General features: G+C 39.1%; 1 protein-coding gene and 1 long non-coding RNA gene across 3 annotated transcripts in view; one reads left to right on the top strand and one right to left on the bottom strand.

The window, feature by feature from the left end:
- LOC307195190 overlaps positions 1–17,837 on the top strand; it is a 95,537-nt gene extending 77,700 nt beyond the window's left edge. Inside the window, exons 2-6 of one of the 2 annotated variants that reach the window (XR_013830740.1) lie at positions 10,326–10,420; positions 12,269–12,440; positions 13,221–13,332; positions 15,239–15,301; positions 15,577–17,837. This is a non-coding gene — a long non-coding RNA (uncharacterized lncRNA). The remainder of the gene's footprint in view (positions 1–10,325; positions 10,421–12,268; positions 12,441–13,220; positions 13,333–15,238; positions 15,302–15,576) is intronic. The other variant, XR_013830741.1, reaches the window with a different exon arrangement.
- Positions 17,838–17,877: 40 nt separating this feature from the next.
- Positions 17,878–21,793, bottom strand: part of SLC35F1 (solute carrier family 35 member F1) — a 422,628-nt gene continuing 418,712 nt past the window's right edge. Inside the window, exon 8 of the mRNA XM_079939168.1 lies at positions 17,878–18,120. Coding sequence (XP_079795294.1) covers positions 17,896–18,120 — 225 coding nt within the window. The 3' untranslated portion in view covers positions 17,878–17,895. The remainder of the gene's footprint in view (positions 18,121–21,793) is intronic.

Below are 21,793 nucleotides of genomic sequence, written 5' to 3'. Positions count from 1 at the left end.
ACGTCTTTCTACCTCCAGAGCAAGTTAGTACTTCTTCCGTTTTTGTTTTGTTTTTCTTTTCCTCAGACCAGTGTTACTGTTGGGACTACACAGGGGGAATCTGTCTGTCACGCATTTCCCGAACCAAAGGAGAGCCTTGAATGTGGTTGGCGTTGGTTTCCTAAGCTAGCTGACTTACTCGTTACAACGTAACCCATTCTATACTTGGATGCAGAGTCACTTCATTCCTCTCCCACATGCTTCTTTTCACTGGATTCTTGCAGGTGCCTCCTCAAAGGTTTGGTGAATTTGAACCGGTTTCTGAGATATCATAAGACATCTTGTTCCATAGTGTATCTTCCGTCTTTGGAGTCAGGCACACCTGGGTTTGCAGCCCGGCCTCATCACTTGCTAATTGGGTAAACTTGGCGATTTTATATCACCCATCCGTGCCTCTATTAACTAACTCATCAAGAAAAGAAAAAAACTGGGATACACTTTACAACCCACCCCATAGGGTTGTTCTGAGGACTCAGTGGGACAATCGCTACAATGCCCATTGTCTAGCACACAGTAGAATAAATTATATCAGTTATAGCTTCAGCTACATAGAAATCTGTAACAGATTCAAAGAAAATGCAATGGCTCCCCTCAAATCTTGAGCCAGGATGCTCCAAGATTGGCAACGGGCAAAGGTCTCCTTAAAGGGAGAGCCCTTGAGATCTGACACTTTTCACTGAGCTGCGTCTTCCCCTTGAAGATCTGGTACTACTTACTGTAGCTCCACATTATCCCCCAAGTGATGGGAGAGTCTCTATCCATTGTCAGTATCAGAGGACCAGGGCTTGATTTTATAAAGGGAGCAACTTGTTTCCATTATAGACGCAAATGGAAAACCTGGGTTGGGCCTGTTTGGGGGCTTTCATTTCTCTAACTTAAAAAGGCATTCATTGAAATCATATCCTAAGCACAGGTCTAGTTGCATCCAGGAAGGAGGAATGTAGTCTAACTGCTTTGTTCTCAAACATTATCTTGTTCTGAACCACATGTGGTATGGGATGCGGCAAAATTGATGTCTTTGGTCTTATTATCAGCTGCCCTTGGGCTTCTCAGAGAAATCTTGGAGGCCTGAGTTCACAGCTCTGCTGGAGATTGACAGCTGGAATAAGGTGTTCAAATGAGGAACACATCCCATTAAGGTAAAAGTAGACACAGCTGCTAGGTCGAGCTGCAAAGGAATAGAGGAGGAAGGATTTTCAAATTTACTTTCCTGGAGAAAACCATCATCTTGTGTTCATAATAGGACATAATCTGTAAGCAAGTGGCTGAAAGGTGGTCTCAGGTTCCACGTAGAGGTAGGTTTTGGAATCCCCTCTGGTGGGTCGAAATAAGAGCATTATCTGGAGCAACTCTGGGCTAATAGAAGGAGACCTAGATCATTTCAGTTAACTTGGATTCCCTTACCGTGTCTTTTTTTTTTTTTTAACATCTTTATTGGAGGATAATTGCTTTACAAGGTGTGTTAGTTTCTGCTTTATAACAAAGTGAATCAGTTATACATATACATATATCCCCATATCTCCTCCCTCTTGCGTCTCTCTCCCACCCTCCGTATCCCACCCCTCTAGGTGGTCACAAAGCACCGAGCCGATATCCCTGTGCCATGCGGCTGCTTCCCACTAGCTATCTACCTTACCTTTGTTAGTGTATATATGTCCATGCCTCTGTCTCGCCCTGTCACAGCTCACCCTTCCCCCTCCCCATATCCTCAAGTCGGTTCTCCAGTACGTCTGTGTCTTTATTCCTGTCTTACCTCTAGGTTCTTCATGACATTTTTTTTCCCCTTAAATTCCATATATATGTGTTAGCATACGGTATTTGTCTTTCTCTTTCTGACTTACTTCACTCTGTATGACAGACTCTAGGTCTATCCACCTCATTACAAATAGCTCAATTTCGTTTCTTTTTATGGCTGAGTAATATTCCATTGTATGTATGTGCCACATCTTCTTTATCCATTCATCCGATGAAGGGCACTTAGGTTGTTTCCATCTCCGGGCTATTGTAAATAGAGCTGCAATGAAAATTTTGGTACATGACTCTTTTTGAATTATGGTTTTCTCAGGGTATATGCCCAGTAGTGGGATTGCTGGGTCATATGGTAGTTCTATTTGTAGTTTTTTAAGGAACCTCCATATTGTTCTCCATAGTGGCTGAACCAATTCACATTCCCAGCAGCAGTGCAAGAGTGTTCCCTTTTCTCCACACCCTCTCCAGCATTTATTGTTTCCAGATTTTTTGATGATGGCCATTCTGACTGGTGTGAAATGATATCTCATTGTAGTTTTGGTTTGCATTTCTCTAATGATTAATGATGTTGAGCATTCTTTCATGTGTTTGTTGGCAGTCTGAATATCTTCTTTGGAGAAATGTCTATTTAGGTCTTCTGCCCACTTTTGGATTGGGTTGTTTGTTTTTTTGTTATTGAGCTGCATGAGCTGCTTGTAAATTTTGGAAATTAATACACTGTCAGTTGCTTCATTTGCAAATATTTTCTCCCATTCTGAGGGTTGTCTTTTGGTCTTGTTTATGGTATCCTTTGCTATGCAAATCTTTGAAGTTTCATTAGGTCCCATTTGTTTATTTTTGTTTTTATTTCCATTTCTCTAGGAGGTGGGTCAAAAAGGATCTTGCTGTGATTTATGTCATAGAGTGTTCTGCCTATATTTTCCTCTAAGAGTTTGATAGTTTCTCGCCTTATATTTAGGTCTTTAATCCACTTTGAGCTTATTTTTGTGTATGGTGTTAGGGAGTGATCTAATCTCATACTTTTACATGTACCTGTCCACTTTTCCCAGCACCACTTATTGAAGAGGCTGACCTTTCTCCACTGTATATTCCTGCCTCCTTTATCAAAGATAAGGTGACCATATGTGCGTGGGTTTATCTCTGGGCTTTCTATCATGTTCCATTGATCTATCTTTCTGTTTTTGTGCCAGTACCATACTGTCTTGATTACTGTAGCATTGTAGTATAGTCTGAAGTCAGGGAGCCTGATTCCTCCAGATCCATCTTTCATTCTCAAGATTGCTTTGGCTCTTCAGGGTCTTTTGTGTTTCTATACAAGTTGTGAAATTTTTTGTTCTAGTTCTGTGAAAAATGCCAGTGGTAGTTTGATAGGGATTGCTTTAAATCTGTAGATTGCTTTGGGTAGTAGAGTCATTTTCACAATGTTGATTCTTCCAATCCAGGAACATGGTATATCTCTCCATCTATTTGTATCATCTTTAATTTCTCTCATCAGTGTCTTATAATTTTCTGCATACAGGTCTTTTGTCTCCCTAGGTAGGTTTATTCCTAGATATTTTATTCTTTTTGTTGCAATGGTAAATGGGAGTGTTTTCTTGATTTCACTTTCAGATTTTTCATCATTAGTGTATAGGAATTCCAGAGATTTCTGTGCATTAATTTTGTATCCTGCCACTTTACCAAATTCATTGATTAGCTCTAGTACTTTTCTGGTAGCATCTTTAGGATTCTCTATGTATAGTATCATGTCATCTGCAAACAGTGACAGCTTTACTTCTTCTTTTCCGATTTGGATTCCTTTTATTTCCTTTTCTTCTCTGATTGCTGTGGCTAAAACTTCCAAAACTATGTTGAATAAGAGTGGTGAGAGTGGGCAACCTTGTCTTGTTCCTGATCTTAGTGGAAATGCTTTCAGTTTTTCACCATTGAGGATGATGTTGGCTGTGGGCTCGTCATATATGGCCTTTATTATGTTGAGGAAAGTTCCCTCTATGCCTACTTTCTGCAGGGTTTTTATCATAAATGGGTGTTGAATTTTGTCAAAAGCTTTCTCTGCATCTATTGAGATGATCATATGGTTTTTCTCCTTCAATTTGTTAATATGGTTTATCACATTGATAGATTTGCGTATATTGAAGAATCCTTGCATTCCTGGTATAAACCCCACTTGATCATGGTGTATGATCCTTTTAATGTGCTGTTGGATTCTGTTTGCTAGTATTTTGTTGAGGATTTTTGCATCTATGTTCATCAGTGATATTGGCCTGTAGTTTTCTTTCTTTGTGACATCCTTGTCTGGTTTTGGTATCAAGATGATGGTGGCCTCGTAGAAGGAATTTGGGAGTGTTCCTCCCTCTGCTATATTTTGGAAGAGTTTGAGAAGGATGTGTGTTAGCTCTTCTCTAAATGTTTGATAGAATTCACCTGTGAAGCCATCTGCTCCTGGACTTTTGTTTGTTGGAAGATTTTTAATCACAGTTTCAATTTCAGTGCTTGTGATTGGTCTGTTCATATTTTCTATTTCTTCCTGATTCAGTCTTGGCAGGTTGTGCCTTTCTAAGAATTTGTCCATTTCTTCCTGGTTGTCCATTTTTTTGGCATAGAGTTGCTTGTCGTAATATCTCATGATCTTTTTTATTTCTGCAGTGTCAGTTGTTACTTCTCCTTTTTCCTTTCTAATTCTATTGATTTGAGTCTTCTCCCTTTTTTTCTTGATGAGTCTGGCTAATGGTTCATCAATTTTGTTTATCCTTTCAAAGAACCAGCTTTTAGTTTTATTGATCTTTGCTATTGTTTCCTTCATTTCTTTTTCATTTATTTCTGATCTGATTTTTATGATTTCTTTCCTTCTGCTAACTTTGGGGTGTTTTTGTTCTTCTTTCTCTAATTGCTTTAGGTGTAAGGTTAGGTTGCTTATTCGAGATGTTTCCTGCTTCTTCAGGTGGGGTTGTGTTGCTATAAACTTCCCTCTTAGAACTGCTATTGCTGCATCCCATAGGTTTTGTGTTGTTGTGTCTCCATTGTCATTTGTTTCTAGGTATTTTTTTTATTTCCTCTTTGATTTCTTCAGTTATCACTTTGTTATTAAGTAGTGTATTGTTTAGCCTCCATGTGTTTGTATTTTTTACAGATCTTTTCCTGTAATTGATAACTAGTCTCATGGCGTTGTAGTCGGAAAAGATACTTGATACAATTTCAATTTTCTTAAATTTACCAAGGCTTGATTTGTGACCCAAAGTATGATCTATCCTGTAGATTGTTCCATGAGCACTTGAGAAAAATGTGTATTCTGTTGTTTTTGGATGGAGTGTCCTATAAATATCAATTAAGTCCATCTTGTTTAACGTATCATTTAAAGCTTGTTTTTCTTTATTTTTTTTGTTTTGGATGATCTGTCCATTGGTGAAAGTGGGGTGTTAAAGTCCCCTGCTATGAATGTGTTACTGTCGATTTCCCCTTTTATGGCTGTTAGTATTTGCCTTATGTATTGAGGTGCTCCTATGTTGGGTGCATAAATATTTACAATTGTTATATCTTCCTCTTGGATTGATCCCTTGATCATTATGTAGTGTCCTTCTTTGTCTCTTCTAATAGGCTTTGTTTTAAAGTCTATTTTGTCTGATATGAGAATTGCTACTCCAGCTTTCTTTTGGTTTCCATTTGCATGGAATATCTTTCTCCATCCCCTTACTTTCAGTCTGTATGTGTCTCTAGGTCTGAAGTGGGTCTCTTGTAGACAGCATATATATGGGTCTTGTTTTTGTATCCATTCAGCCAATCTGTTTCTTTTGGTGAGAGCATTTAATCCATTTACATTTAAGGTAATTATCATTATGTATGTTCCTATTCCCATTTTCTAAATTGTTTTGCGTTCGTTATTATAGGTCTTTTCCTTCTCTTGTGTTTCTTGCCTAGAGAAGTTCCTTTAGCATTTGTTGTAAAGCTAGTTTGGTGGTGCTGAACTCTCTCAGCTTTTGCTTGTCTGTAAAGGTTTTAATTTCTCCATCAAATCTGAATGAGATCCTTGCTGGGTAGAGTAATCTTGGTTGCAGGTTTTTCTCCTTCATCACTTTCAGTATGTCCTGCCACTCCCTTCTGGCTTGCAGAATTTCTGCTGAAAGATCAGCTGTTAACCTTATGGGGATTCCCTTGTGTGTTATTTGTTGTTTTTCCCTTGCTGCTTTTAATATGCTTTCTTTGTATTTAATTTTTGACAGTTTGATTAATATGTGTCTTGGAGTATTTCTCTTTGGATTTATCCTGTATGGGACTCTCTGTGCTTCCTGGACTTGATTAACTATTTCCTTTCCCATATTAGGGAAGTTTTCAAGTATAATCTCTTCAAATATTTTCTCAGTCCCTTTCTTTTTCTCTTGTTCTTCTGGAACCCCTATAATTCGAATGTTGGTGCATGTAATGTTGTCCCAGAGGTCTCTGAGACTGTCCTCAGTTCTTTTCATTCTTTTTTCTTTATTCTGCTCTGCAGTAGTTAGTTCCACTATTTTATCTTCCAGGTCACTTATCCATTCTTCTGCCTCAGCTATTCTGCTATTGATCCCATCTAGAGTCTTTTTCATTTCATTTATTGTGTTGTTCATCATTGTTTGTTTCATCTTTAGTTCTTCTAGGTCCTTGTTAAATATTTCTTGCATTTTGTCCATTCTATTTCCAAGATTTTGGATCATCTTTACTATCATTATTCTGAATTCTTTTTCAGGTAGACTGCCTATTTCCTCTTCATTTGTTAGGATAGTGCATTTTTATCTTGCTCCTTCATCTGCTGTGTGTTTTTTTGTCTTCTCATTTTGCTTATCTTACTGTGTTTTATGTCTCTTTTTTGCAGACTGCAGGTTCATACTTCCTGTTGTTTCTGATGTCTGTCCCCAGTGGCTAAGGTTGGTTCAGTGTGTTGTGTAGGCTTCCTGGTGGAGGGTCCTAATGCCTTTGTTCTGGTGGATGAGGCTGGATCTTGTCTCTCTAGTGGGCAGGTCCACATCTGGTGGTGTGTTTTGGGGTCTCTGTGGACTTATTATGATTTTAGGCAGCCTCTCTGCTAATGGGTGCGGTTGTGTTCCTGTTTTGCTAGTTGTTTGGCATAGGTTTTCCGGCACTGTAGCTTGCTGGTCGTTGAGCGAAACTGGGTGCCGGTGTTGAGATAGAGATCTCTGGGAGATTTTTGCCATTTGATATTACATGGAGCTGGGAGGTCTCTTGTTGACCAGTGTCCTGAAGTTGGCTCTCCCACCTCAGAGGCACAGCACTGACTCCTGGCTGCAGCACCAAGAGCCTTTCATCCACACGGCTTTTCATCTCATAACAGCTGCTAGGTATCTGTGATTCTAACAGAGGATTAAAATGCTGGTGACTTCCTTTTAAAACACATCGTGACTTGGAGCCTGCTAGCAAAGAGATTTCTTTCTAGAAGAAACCCACTTGACTCTTCTTGAATTATGGTTTTCTCAGGGTATATGCCCAGTAGTGGGACTGCTGGGTTGTATGGTAGTTCTATTTTTAGTTTTTTAAGGAACCTTCACACTGTTCTCCATAGTGGCTGCATCAATTTACATTCCCACCTACAGTGCAAGAGGTTTCCCTTTTCTCCACACCCTCTCCAGCATTTATTGTTTGTAGATTTTTTGATGATGCACATTCTGACTAGTGTGAGGTGATATCTCATTGTAGTTTTGATTTGCATTTCTCTAATGATTAGTGATGTTGAGCATTCTTTCATGTGTTTGTTGGCTGTATATCTTCTTTGGAGAAATGTCTATTTAGGTCTTCTGCCCATTTTTTGGATTGGGTTGTTTGTTTTTTTGATATTGAGGTGCATGAGCTGGTTGTAAATATTGGAGATTATTCCTTTGTCAGTTGCTTCATTTGCAAATATTTTCTCCCATTCTGAGGGTTGTCTTTTGGTCTTGTTTATGGTTTCCTTTGCTGTGCAAATGTTTTGAAGTTTCATTAGGTCCCATTTGTTTATTTTTGTTTTTATTTCCATTTCTCTAGGAAGTGGGTCAAAAAGGATCTTGCTGTGATTGATGTCATAGAGTGTTCTGCCTACGTTTTCCTCTAAGGGTTTTATAGTGTCTGGCCTTACATTTAGGTCTTTAATCCATTTTGAGTTTATTTTTGTGTATGGTATTAGGGAGTGCTCTAATTTCATTCTTTTACATGTAGCTGCCCAGTTTTCCCAGCACTGCTTATTGAAGAGGCTGTCTTTTCTCCATTATATATTCTTGCCTCCTTTATCAAAAACAAGGTGACCATATGTGCATGGGTTTATCTCTGGGCTTTCTATCCTGTTCCATTGATCTATATTTCTGTTTCTGTGCCAGTACCATACTGCCTTGATTACCATAGCTTTGTAGTATACTCTGAAGTTTGGGAGCCTGATTCCTCCAGCTCCGTTTTTCTTTCTCAATATTGCTTTGGCTATTTTGGGTCTTTTGTGTTTCCATACAAATTGTGAAATTTTTCGTTCCAGTTTTGTCAAAAATGCCATTGGTAGTTTGATAGGGATTTCCTTGAATCTGTATATTGCTTTGGGTAGTAGAGTCATTTTCACAATGTTGATTCTTCCAATCCAAGAACATGGTATATCTCTCTATCTGTTTGTATCATCTTTAATTTCTTTCATCAGTGGCTTATAGTTTTCTGCATATAGGTCTTTTGTCTCCTTAGGTAGGTTTATTCCTAGATATTTTATTCTTTTTGTTGCAATGGTAAATGGGAGTGTTTCCTTAATTTCTCTTTCAGATTTTTCATCTTTGGGGTATAGGAATGCAAGAGATTTCTGTGCATTAATTTTGTATCCTGCTACTTTACCAAATTCACTGATTAGCTCTAGTAGTTTTCTGGTAGCATTTTTAGGATTCTCTCTATATAGTATCATGTCACCTGCAAACAGTGGCAGCTTTACTTCTTCTTTTCCTATCTGGTTTCCTTTTATTTCTTTTTCATCTCTGATTGCTGTGGTTAAAACTTCCAAAACTATGTTGAATAATAGTGGTGAGAGTGGGCAACCTTGTCTTGTTCCTGATCTTAGAGGAAATGGTTTCAGTTTTTCAGCATTGAGAACAACGTTGCTTGTGGGTTTGTCATATATGGCCTTTATTATGTTGATCTTACTGTGTCTTGACTTGGCCTCTTTGTAGGCACAAAGTTTTGCCGGCACCCATTTTTTCTACCTTGGCTGAACATGTGAGATGAGCTAGGTCTGTCAGGAGTCCTGTTTACATCTGTCCATTTGCTGCAAATGGGCCAATTGAAGGCAGAAGCTGGATTGGAGCAAAACATCTGACTTTCACCAAAATTTTATTTAGTTTGATTTTGGGGGGCCTATATTTATTGCCTTATTTTTTAGATTTTCAACTCCGGTATTAATATTTTTACTTATTACTCTGTTCTTCTAAGGATAAAGTGTATAAGACAAGAAAACCTTTTAGTTCTTTGTCATAAGGATAACACTGAATTATTTGCTATATATTATTATCTCCACATTATCTTCTTGGTCACAACTTCCTCTCAAGAACATTTCATTGGATGAATAAAAGAATAGTGTAAAAAAAAATTTTTTTAAGTGTTGGAAGTGAAAATGCAAGAGAAAGAGAAATTGAGGAAAGTAAGTTCATTCTGCAGGATGGATGGCATAAACCAACTCCACCAGCAGTAAAACATTTCACAGTGTTTTGCTAATATGGGAATATTGATGTATGGTGTTGACAGGTAAGGACATTAGAAAAATAATAATTTTAAATTAAAAATATGCAATTTTTAAATCATTGTAATTTAGGACCTAGACTATTTTCATTTAATTAACATGCAGTGTGATGTTAAAAAATCTAATTCTATTCTAATTTTTGAAGCAAATGCGCATATAGCCTAGGCACAGTATCTGAGATACAATCATTCATGCTCTGTAGAGTTTTGTCCTTTTCTTAAATGATTTTAAAGACGAAAGATCAAATACAGTTGAGTTCTAAAGTAAAGAAAACCATTTTCCTGAAATTCTCAAAGAAGCAGTGAGCAAGAATGAATTAATGAAGTAGAAAGACCAAGCTAAGAAGATGGCAGCAGACGTGGATGCTGCCGTGAAGCTAGGTCAGTCACTTCAGGAGGAGTAGACAGAAGTAGTGTGATGCCCAAACTCGGATGCTGGTACAATCACATTAGAAACAGATGGGAGTTACGTTGTACCCTAAAGAAGACTTTCTAATTTATCATGATAATGTAAATAATCAAAATTACATTAGTACATAAAAATCTATTCCTTTACAATGTCAAGAATCAAGGAAAGGAGATTGTATTATGAACAGAAGCAATCCATTCGACCAACCACAGGAGAAATAGTAAAAGGGTGTTTTCACCCCATTAACCCAGGAGTAGAGGGTGGTGATCCCACAGAGCCCTGAGGGCTCTAAAGAGACTCTGGTGCCTCCGGGCAGACAGGGGCAAATTTTGCTTAAAAAAATTGAAAGCTTCAGTTACCATGATCTCTTGTTCAGTGACTTTTATTTCCCCCCATCCTTGCATTCTAGGGGCCACTGGACTGAGTGGTTTCTGTTGTGCCAATAAGGAGGAAACTAGAAGCTTCTTCACCTTTGAGTGCAGTCGGGTCTTCATTCAATGGCAGGTAACTTGTTTCGCAAGGGTGGTGGCCTCACTAGTGATGCTGACCTGCCAGGTCATTGGAGAATATAGGAGTGAGGGCTAGTGGGTGTCTGGGAGTTGGAAATCCCCCCAGGGATTTGGGAGTATCACAGGCAAAGCCAGTCCCAAGGACCCCTCTTACACTTGTATGTTGAATAGGAGTAGCAGAGGGAGAATTTCCCGTCTGTGTATTCGGCTGGATGGATTCAATCCAAAGGGCAAAGGCAGTCTAGCTTGGGCATGTACTGGGTGCTTTTCCTTTCTTTTCTTTTTGGGATTCCACTTCTGGAGTTGGTTGGAAATAGGGATCCTCCTAAGGACCATTTATCCAAGCTGCCTAACAAGCTGCCCCGCCCCTGAACGGGAAGCATCTGCATTAGCTCTCTGACACTGGTTTCTGGTGATCACAGAGCAGGCTCTTTTACAGAAGTACCACACACTATATTGTTATCTACCAAATTTTGCCAGTGATGAACAAGGCTATAGCTTCTCCAGGCTAAACATCTTTTCTTCAACTAAACCATCTCCACCCTTAGATGCCATGACATGACTTGAGATTTTGAACGGAATGGTCACCAGTGTTCCCGCTAGCTCTCAAATTCTGTGTCTAAGCTTGTGACTGAAATGAAGATGAACTTCACAGTTGTTTGGAGGTCATAATTATGAATTGAAAACTGAATGTCAAGTGAAGTCTCTCAGTCTTCAACTACGACACCAAACTCCTCACATTAAGTTGTCCTCTATCCCTGACAACTTTCCTTTTAATTAAAATGCAGCCTGATAGGCAGAATCACGGGGCCCATAAAGCAGTTATGTGATTCACTCAACCATTTATGCATGAGTGACCTATTTAGCTTTTAAAATCCTATTTAATGCCCAAAACTGTATTAGAGAATTCAAACAAAAGCTCACAGGGAGTCCCATAATGAGACTGTTTTTTTTTTTAACATCTTTATTGGAGTATAAGTGCTTTACAATAGTGTGTTAGTTTCTGCTTTATAACAAAGTGAATCAGCTATACATATACATATATCCCCATATCCCCTTCCTCTTGAGCCTCCCTCCCACCCTCCCTATCCCACCCTTCTAGGTGGTCACAAAGCACCGAGCTGATCTCCCTGTGCTATGCCGCTACTTCCCACTAACTATCTATTTTACATTTGGTAGTGTATATATGTCCATGTCACTCTCTCACTTTGTCCCAGCTTACCCTTCCCCTTTCCTGTGTCCTCAAGTCCATTCAATGAGACTGTTTTGATTGTTCCAGTGATTAGCCCATTTCCTCCCTCTTTAATAATTTCATTTAGAAAAGTAGTCATTTTAAGAACAAGCAGATTTTCTTAACTGCTTTTCTAGTTTAGTGTGAAATTGGCAAGTGGCCAACCATCTGTGAAACTGCAATTATTACTACTACTTAAAATTTATCAAACCTCTTCAAGTACTATGGAAGTAATTCTCCTCACCTACCTGCAAAGACAAGGGCAAGAAAGGCAGGAATAAGACCCAACATTGCACAAAAGTAGGTATCACCCCATGTTTCAACCTTTTAGCCCCAAATCCCAGAAATGGCATTTGTGGACACTGTTGGGGGAAATGTCAGGTGCAGAAGGCTTTTGACCCACCGCCATGAGGCATGTGCTCTTCAGCACCTGGGGATCTACTTCTTCCTCCCATGAGGAATTCATGCATGCACACATTTATCCGTTACTCAGCATTTCTTGAAATGGATGGGTGTGTTGCCCTCGAGTGTAATTTACTTCTGAATAATTCCAGCAATACTGCTTCCTTTAGCCTCACATTCTCTCTTGCTTTTACTTTTTTACACATTTAGCAATGACACAGTGGTGAAGATATTCGAGATGTTACCACTGGAACTTCTCTCACTTCACCGCCCCTGACCTCAGACGTTTGGGAGGAGAAGCCTGAACAGTAAGATGAGAACCTAGACCGGGGCTGCCCCCCAGGAGTGGAGAATCCAATAACAGCCTCACCACTGCAGGCAGGTGGTCATCCTGATGTTTTAACCTCAGACAGCGACATCTAGCAGCCCAAAGACATAGCTATCCACAGTGCTGCCAAGTTCCCAGGGTTGGGGATGTACTGGTGTAATGCCTCTTAAAGCCAGTGTGACCACACAGCCAGGTTCGCCTGCAACAGACTGAGTCTATGGACCTGTTGTCCAGGCATAATTACTGAGTGCCTGCTTGACGGGTTGGATAATGAATTACACAGCCTATTTACTGCCTGACTGTAGCATTCTCATCTATTTGGTGACATAACACATTCTCAGCCAGTGCGATCACTGTGGGGTAATGAGTTCAGGAAGATTACTCCCCGTTGTGTAAAAAGTAATATTTATCTTTATCCATCCTGAAATTATCCTTCAAGCGTTATGGGATGGTTCCCAGCTCTAACGCTGAGGCCTGGTGAACAAGCTCATTTTCATGCTTTTATAGATTTAGTCATATTACACCAGGCCTTTGTCTATCCAGATGGAAGCCCCTAATTTTAGTGTATTCCCAGGGACCTCCCCACTCTGATCATTAGTTTTCCCTGTTAATCAGGTTGCAGTGTCGTTTGGAGGCGACTTGCCTGGCTGTCTAAAAAGTGACACACAATGCCTTGTCCTTTCAGGCACTAATGAAAGGCCATCTGGTAGGTGTGGGGCTTTCCAGCTGTATTATAATTTTTTTTGAATTAAACATTTTTGACCACATAGAGAATAAAGGACAGAGACTGAGTAGGTGGCCCAGAATGAGTCCTCTGTTTATGTTCACAGAGAGAAAAAAGAAAAAGAAATTTAAAAAATCGAAGAAAAAAGGAAGAGAAGAAAGAAGAAAGAAAGATCAGTGTACATAATTAAGAAGCAATGTTATGCATTCAAAAACACCATTTGTAAGTGAAAAAAGAACTTCACTTTGTTGTTTTTTATCCCAGGGTCAACCTGAAGGAGTAGACTAACATTTTAAGGGTTTGTTAAAAAATTCAAGGGTGGTTTAATTGGACCTCGTGATGCCTTTCTTTCCAAGAACAGGAATTTTACAGAAAAAAGTACTTAGTTGTATAAGGAAAAGGGGAATATTTTGTAATAGAATATCTTAGCCTTGTACTTTGTATTTCTGATTTAGAAGTTAGATTCCATTAAAAAAAAAAGACGTGAGAGCCTTCCATGAGCAAGGTGTTTCGTGGGGCCTGAAAATAGATCAGCTGGATTTGATTTCAGTCCCTATTACTGCAGATATTCAATTTGTTTTCCTATGGAACATCAAGACAATACAGTACTTACAGCTCACTTGCTGAATTTTACTTGTTTCTCTTTTTCTTCATGCTAATAATCACAAAAACCATTCAAGTACTGCCTTAGCTTCCCTTTGCAAGAACTTCCAAGCATTTAGGAAACCCAATTCTTTCTCTTAAGAAAATGATAATTCACTGGGAAGGCAGGCTAAACATGACATATATGTTTATTAGGTATACTATGTGGACCCCAATAATTTAGAATTGTTGGACACTTAGACACAGACTGAGTTGAAGTTCAACTGTATTTCATCTATGATCAAAGAGTTTACTAAAGAAAAATAAACAATACTTTAGAGAAAGAGTTACATTTCTCAAGGAAAAACTTTTTTAAAACTGAATCACTCTGTTTAAACAAATTATTTATGTGATGTGCAGTACTGTTCTACTTATAAAAGCAGATCACAATGGATCTCTACTTAAGAGCCCTGTATAAAGGCTGTGTGCCACTCCTTGCTTCCTTTTTCCCTTGAAAAATGACTGTTTTCCTTTTAAGATTTTAAATATATAACTCGGACACACAGTCTTTTTAGCTCATTTAATTTTTGAGGTCTGATTATGAACATAAATGACAAGAACATGTAAATTTATATACAATCGTTTCTCGGTACTTAAAATTACTGGGTGACTGCAGTTCGTGGAGAAGTGACCATGACAAGATGCTGTGTAAGTTCAGAGCAGAAACACAAACAGTCCTGCTTTATAAATGTTAATGCTCTTTCTTTGTCTGGCATTGTGCTGAGGGCAGCTTACACAAAACTTTCTTCTTTATGAGAAATTGTTTCTTGGGGGTAAATTTATAATTGTCCTACATGTGTTTTAAATGTGGGCTTGGAGGTTGTAGCCCCAGAGCCTTCTTAAGTACCTAGATAAATAATTAATTTTGCAAATTACAAATGTGTTTAATTTGGCTTTTCGAAGCTACAGCTCTGAGACCAACTGTGCCCTTCCTAATTTGGAAATATTTTCTTTCTGGTTTTTATTTTGACATGTACCCTGCTATCTACTTTCGTTGCTATTTCTAGCATCCCACAGGAGCTGCTTCCCTGGTTGTCATAGTGCAGACAAACACTCAAGAAAACCAAGAACTCTGTGCTTTCATAAAGCATTTATTTTTATTTGAAAACATTATACAGGCATTACATTGCCACAGCCAGTCCATAGGGGAGCATGCAAATATCAAAAATGGAGAGTTTGTTCAACTTATCGGTGTCAATTTCCTTTTTGGTTCATATTTTCCATTTGCAGTGTCTGGATTAGTGTGCTTTGTTACGTGGCTTGACAGTAGAATCCTACCCATGGGGTAAAATCTGTACTGGTAGCTAGCTGGGGACTACTAAATGGTTACAAATCAAAAACAAACCCAAAACAAACAATACTACACTGCTTGTCAGAAGGTTAATAGCACAAGTTAGCAATACCTAAACTAAACATTGAAACATTTTCATGGGACACAGTGGTGTAAATTTTTCCATTGCTTGTTCTACCTGGTTGTGTATTTCAGAGTTCGGAGCTGTGGGAAAGCGTGACCAAGGCGAGCAGTATCCCCAGTGCAAGTTGTCATTGAGTAAGTGAGGACCACCACTTAGGAGAGCTAAGGTTTGCTTACCCAACCAAATTCTAGACAAATTGCTAAAGTCTCATGTGTGGAGGAGAGAGTGGTTGGTGGTGGATTGAAAAGCTGAAATTTTTGCTGGTGTCTACTGAGGTTATGAAATTTCAGAAACTCAAACAGCTAGAGTTTATGATGTCCTACCCCCATTTCCCACCCCACTCCCAAAGGATCGATGTTTTTACACAGAAAAAAAGTTTGTTTCTTGCTATTTTCTTTTTTCCCCGAAGGGTCAATCTGGAACTCCTGATCTCAGACGATTCAGTACGTTATCAGCCTTTCTAAATGGAGAAGAACCAACACAGTGAGCTACCCCAGTGACATGAAAATCTTGTGTACAAGGACATTGGATGGTAAAGGGTATACAGTGAATTCACCTTAACATTCACACTTGGTTTCCATACAGTGGAGTCAATTAAAATAGCCTAGAAAATAATTCAGATGGCAACTTGTAGCCATCCACTGATTTGCAAACCCTTTTGAAATTTAAATTTGAAAAAAATTCCCAGTCCACCGAGTCGACTTGGAAATACTTTCATCCACTTATTTCTCATAAGACTTTACTAAGCGTCTACAAATTAGTGTCATAAAAATGAATAAAAAAGACTAAAACATTTGGCTTAAAATAAATACTAAGAATGCAATAAATCAAGGAAATTATGCAAACCAAAGGAATGTAAACACAAAAATAAAACCACAGTCTTTAAAGGTCTTCAGATCTGAATGGACAAAATATCAGAGAAAGGTATTTAATTGGTTTAAAAGGTAGCAGAGAGCAAACATTGGCAAAGCTCTTTTAACTTGATATAGCTTTAATGGTGATTTTTTTTTCACTGAAAATAAAACGTGTTTCTAAGGGGATTGAACAGAGATGAGCACAAAATCTGCATGTCAGAAAAGATAGTTTGTCTGCTCCAACTCCAAGGGCAGGACTACCTGTCCTGGGGTAAAGGGCAGGCAGAAGTGTCACATGGGTGCTGGCAGACAGCATGGGATGCTTCTGCCAGCCGTATTTAGGCCTTGTTCAGGCTACTACGGAAATCCTGACTAAGCTGCGATCTGTTCTCTACCTTACAGAGACCCCTCTGATGTTTTGCTTTGCTTGCTTAAGATGTATTGATTTGAATTGCCCCAAACATTTATTTTCCCTTTACAAACCCTGTAACTCTATCGAGGATCTTTTCGACTCGTACTGAAGCCAGCCAAAGGTAAAGACTATTGCACATACTGACATGTAGAATCTATTGTAAATCATAGAGGTTTGTGGTGTTTCTTGATTTTCTGTGTTTGAAGAAAGGGCTATTTTAAGGGCAACAAAATTAGACCGGTGACACACCCCTCAAAGCCTTATCAGGACCCTGTAATATTCTCTGTATCCGTAAGAATGTTGTGTGATATATTCCGCTATTGAATGGATGCCAAATATGACCAACAGTGCCAGACTTTTTCATTGGTGGCATTTTTACCACTACAGAATGGCCAGTTCAATCAAACGATCGTCAGAGACTGTTCCACACCAGCACCCTGACTTTGTTGGGAGGCCAAACAACCAATGACACTCCACAGTAAAGGTAATTTCCCATGCTGGTGTATTTCAAAAAGGGTGTCACACAAGAGGGCAGAGGACCATGGCTTTTTCCAATGCCTTGATTGATTTCCATATTATCACTAAAGGAATCTAGGGGGGAAAAGGAAAACCAATATAGTTTTTGAAGAGGGAACATAGGGAGGAGCAGAAAGATTTAAAAAAATGTATTGCCCTAAGCACAAACAATATTATTTCTGGGGTTTCCCATAAGCCGCAGAAACGGAACTTTCCTTATCCTGTTATTACAGGGACTTGATTAGCAGAATCATGTGGCACAACAGAAAGGCAATGGCCTGGAGTAATCAGAGATTGAAATATAAAAAGGCTAAAATGTTTGTTTTATATCTATTCCTAGAATAGAGAATTATATGGTCTGTTGCCACTCCCCACAAGGGTCACAGCACAAAATACATATTGAGCAGGCAATCCACCAGGTAACAGAGGAAACTGCGAGCCCCCAGGTCCCTAGGATAAGGAAGCGTCATAGGGTGGAGCTCCTGTGGCATGCAGCACTCAGAGACTGTGCACAAAAATAAAGTGTGATTCTTAAAAAGTGACTTGCCATAGAAAAGTGGGATTGATGTTAACTACATGTGAGTGGGTCTGGTGAGAGTTCCCATCAGGAGTACAAAAGCTCCTCCTGGAAGTCGGTGTAGTAACAGTAACCGTAATAATACAAACAATAATACTTGCTTTTGATTCAAACATTTTCACAGTAATTAATGCAGGGGGGTTGTGACCCGGATACACACTAGCTAGGCATCTCCCCAGGTCAGGTGGATCAGAGCCTGTGTCTCCAGGGATGTTTAGCTTATGCCTTTTACAGGCTTTCAGATTCGCTACCTTGCAGTCCACCTGTGTAAACCGCACCTAATAAATACCTTTCTCTATGTACAAAACAGAGATGACGGGCGGACACACGGCCGCGGAGGTGTCCTCAGTGGGCTGGGAGGGTGTCATCCTAGGCCACACGAACGTGGGGCTCGTCTTCAGTCTCCTGGCCCAGGCTGGTATAGGTGACTGAAGGCTCCACCTGAGCTGTGGCTGGTAAGTCCACGACGGGTCCCGAAGGATTGCGGAACTGCTTGTAAACGCGGGGGTCCTGGGCTATGTATGTGGAGGTGGAGGAGTAGAGCACCAGGCCGAGGAGGATGGTGAAGAAAGACAGGAGATAAAGTCCTGAAAACTAAACAACACAACAGCCAAGTCACTTAGCAGCCAGAGCAGAAGCACTTACCCATGAATGAGGCACAGAGACGGGAGCGGAGCCGTGACGGGCAGCTTGATGAGTCGGCCAAGGATCTTGATGGAAGGTGAATGTTCTCTTCTACCCTGTCTTGGTCTTACTGATTCTCCTTATCTTTTTTCTTGACTCTGTGGCTAACACAGAGGAACACTCAGCTAATATTCCCTAAAGCACCCATCTGAGTACCTGATGTGAGAGAGAGTTAGTTAATCACGAATTAAAATACAAGTTAAAAGCAAATACTCTCCAATATCACTCAACAAAGAGTTGGTTGTTTGTGACTTCATTAAACACGGAAGAAATAGAGATATTCCACTTAAGGTTGTAATGAAGCCATAAACACCAAGTCCCTCACTGACACAGCTGCATCAGGCACTTTTGTTTCACCTTAATCCAATTCAGACACTTTGTCTTCTGAGTAGGAATTGTTATTGACTTTGGTAACTGTCTTTGCAAGATTAGATTATCCTTGGATAGAAAGAAATAGTATAACATTTCATTCTTGCTCCATTAATCTAAAAACAAAACCAAATAGGGATGGATATATAGTGGTCTGTTCCTAAACTACTGCTCGACAACTCATAGAGTTTTGTGGTGAAAAAATAGAAAATATTGGTGTATACAACTTCCCCGAGAATTTACATATGTTTTTGGAAAATACTACACCTTCTGGGCCTTCTTGAGTAGTTATTCTGGAATTACTTGAGTAGTTAGTGGGGGAGAGGGAGGTAACAGTATGAGTGTTTCCATTTCTGTTTCATACATTCATTCACTCCTTCATTCAACCAATAGTTTTCTTCTGTGTCTTCTCTGTATTAAACTTTGAACTATGTGCTGGGGAAAGAGAAATGAAAACATATGGTCCTTACCATCAAGGACTTAATAGTCTCAGTGGAGAAACAGAGGTACAGATAGATTAAAACAATGCAATGCACTTATGGCCTACCAACTCCCATTGTAGTTGACAGCTGTTGTCCCAGTCTTGACTACATCTTGCATCCATTGGGAAAAAAGGATCAATTTGATTTTCCTATTTTATTTTTTTTGCTCATACTGTCAAAGAACTAAAAACTGGTTAAAAAAAAAAAAGACAAAAATTAATTGGAAGCTGGAAGAAAGGAAAACAGGAAAAGGATCCAGAGAGTCTATAAAGTTAAGTTGCAATGTTATAATAAAGAGTTAAAAGGTGGCTATGATGCTCAATAATAGGAAAGGCGGTTTTGAAAATGGCACTTAGAAAAAATATTCTTGTGGTTAAAAGTTCCTGCTATGATGTTTTGTTTTGTTTTTTTACCTCTCTGTCTCTCTGTCTCTTTCTTTAGCAGCAGCAAGGTAGTTAAGACTAAAGATCACTTTCTGATTTTCTACAGCACTCCTCACCCTGTGCTATAAGTCCTTTATCCTTCACACTCATATGATAATACTTTCTCAGATGGATTTGTATACTAGACTCAGCTTGTAACAGCTTCACTTAATTAGCTTGATTAATTCAGTTTTTCCCAGTGAAAATAATTTTTTTCTTTATGAATTTGTTTGTCAAACAAAATGGTAGCAAAAGAAAACCACTAACTCAGGACTGCTGTATATGATCTCAGAAAACTTATTTACCCCCAAATTTGCTTCCTGAAGTTCTACATTCAAGAGCTTCATCCTTTACCTGAAACTTTGGCAAATGAAATGAGTTTGTGCCTAACATTAGCAACATTTCAAATATTTTGTTAATGACTCTCATTTTCAGAAATCCTCTCATGCGCCTCCAGTTTCCAGTGAGAACTCTTCAGGTCTTGGGTGTGAGGCCGCCCCTGTTGCAGCAGATGAAGGTCGAGAGATTAAGAATGGGGCTCTGAGATTAGAACTGCATTATAACCACAAACAGGATTCAAATCTAGCCCCCCTCCTCTCTGGCTGTCATTGTGGACAACTTTTTTCAAGGTCCACGTTTCCTTATCAGTACAGTGGGGATAAGAATTGTACCTACTCTATAGAGTTGTTATAAAGATAAAATTAGGTAAAGCACGTGAAGCACTCATCCTACTGCCTACCTTGCAGTGAGTGTTCAACCTACATTGGCTCCATTGTTATTATTATTACAGCACTATCTTATCATCAATGACCTTACATATAAGACTGTTACAATACTCTTAGATGATCATTGATGAAATTGCCTTTCTCCTATAGTCCCTTGACTATGGGACTCTGTCTTTCTTGACCAGTGTCAAGTGCAGAGCCTGGCATAGTGTAGGCATATACTAAGTGTTATTTGCTCTTCGTTTACATTTTGAATGAATTAATGAATTTAATTCAAGTTTCATACTAAAGAAAGAAACCATAAAAACATCAGCCTGTACCAATAGTGTATTTCAAATGTTTTAGCTTTCAACTCAATCCAACGTTATCTCTCATACATAAAATGCTAAACAAAGACTCCTTGAAAGGGAAGTCATAGCACTGATCCTTAATCATTGACTCCAAAAGTCATCTTCAAACCTGTGATCAGTTAGAGGAGAGTGATGATGAATTGGGAGGAGCAATGTAGAAGGCAAGAGTCTGGGTAGAAGATTGTAGGCTGCTGACCAGAGGACTGGCAGAGGAAGTTTCATAAACTTGGGGTGGACAGGATTTGGCAACTGAAATAACGTAGAGACAGGAAAGGATCTGATACAGGGTATGAGAAGGATTTGAATTCCTCTCAATTTCTAATTTTGGCTCCTATATTCTGACTTGATCAATATGACAAAGATTTTAATAGCCATTTTTTGTAAAGCTAATGCCTTTGTCAGTGTAAAAAATAATACCTGAATCAATCATTTTTGGGGCATGGAACTATCAAGTTGAGTGATAAAACCACTACAAACTGTTTTCCTGGGACACAGCTTTAGAATGACAACACATACCTTACTTACAATGCATTTCCATTTAATCATACAGAATTCACTCTAAAATTGTTCAAAATACAGACAGAATGGAATTTTATATGACAGAGGCATCTTGGAAGTCACCCAAGGGGTTTTATTAATAGTCGGTAGAGAAAGTTTTCATTTAACACACAAACCTAAAATGGGAGCAGTAACGCAAGCATTAGATTAATCTGGAGAAATACTGAATGTTAAAAATAATTACAGAAAGGCTTTGTATTTTAAAAAGTAAGAAAAAGTTTCATTTTTCTCCTCTTTATAGATTGACAAGAAAAAAGAAAATTTAACAGGGGTAACTAATTGGATGACCATCAGCTCTGGAAGCTGCACTTATCCTGACAGGGCAATTATTTAAAAAAACCAATCAATCAAACAAAAATCCTGTATATTCTAGGCTGCTTAATTTGTTTACTGCAAAGAAATACTCATGCCTAGTTCCTGGAAAGCCATCTCCCGGTGACAGATAAGGTGAGTCTCAGGTAGAGGTTTGCTGCCTCCCTTTAAGAATACGGGCTGCTGTCTGAAGTGTACTCCGTGGTCCTCACTGCAGTCAACTGTAGCCCATCAGAAGATGCTGTGTGTTTGGTGCTGCACTTTTGCCTGCATTTTATCTGACTTGTAATTTTGAGAAGCTGAAAAAGGATGCACCCTTTCTCACTACCCCACTGTACACACGACTGACTTTTCTCTTGCCTTTT

The sequence above is a fragment of the Stenella coeruleoalba genome, assembly GCF_951394435.1.
Source record: "Stenella coeruleoalba genome assembly, chromosome: 12".
Classification (NCBI taxonomy): Eukaryota; Metazoa; Chordata; class Mammalia; order Artiodactyla; family Delphinidae; genus Stenella; species Stenella coeruleoalba.
Note: the sequence above shows the minus strand (reverse complement) of the source record. Positions and strands in the feature narration are given on the sequence as shown.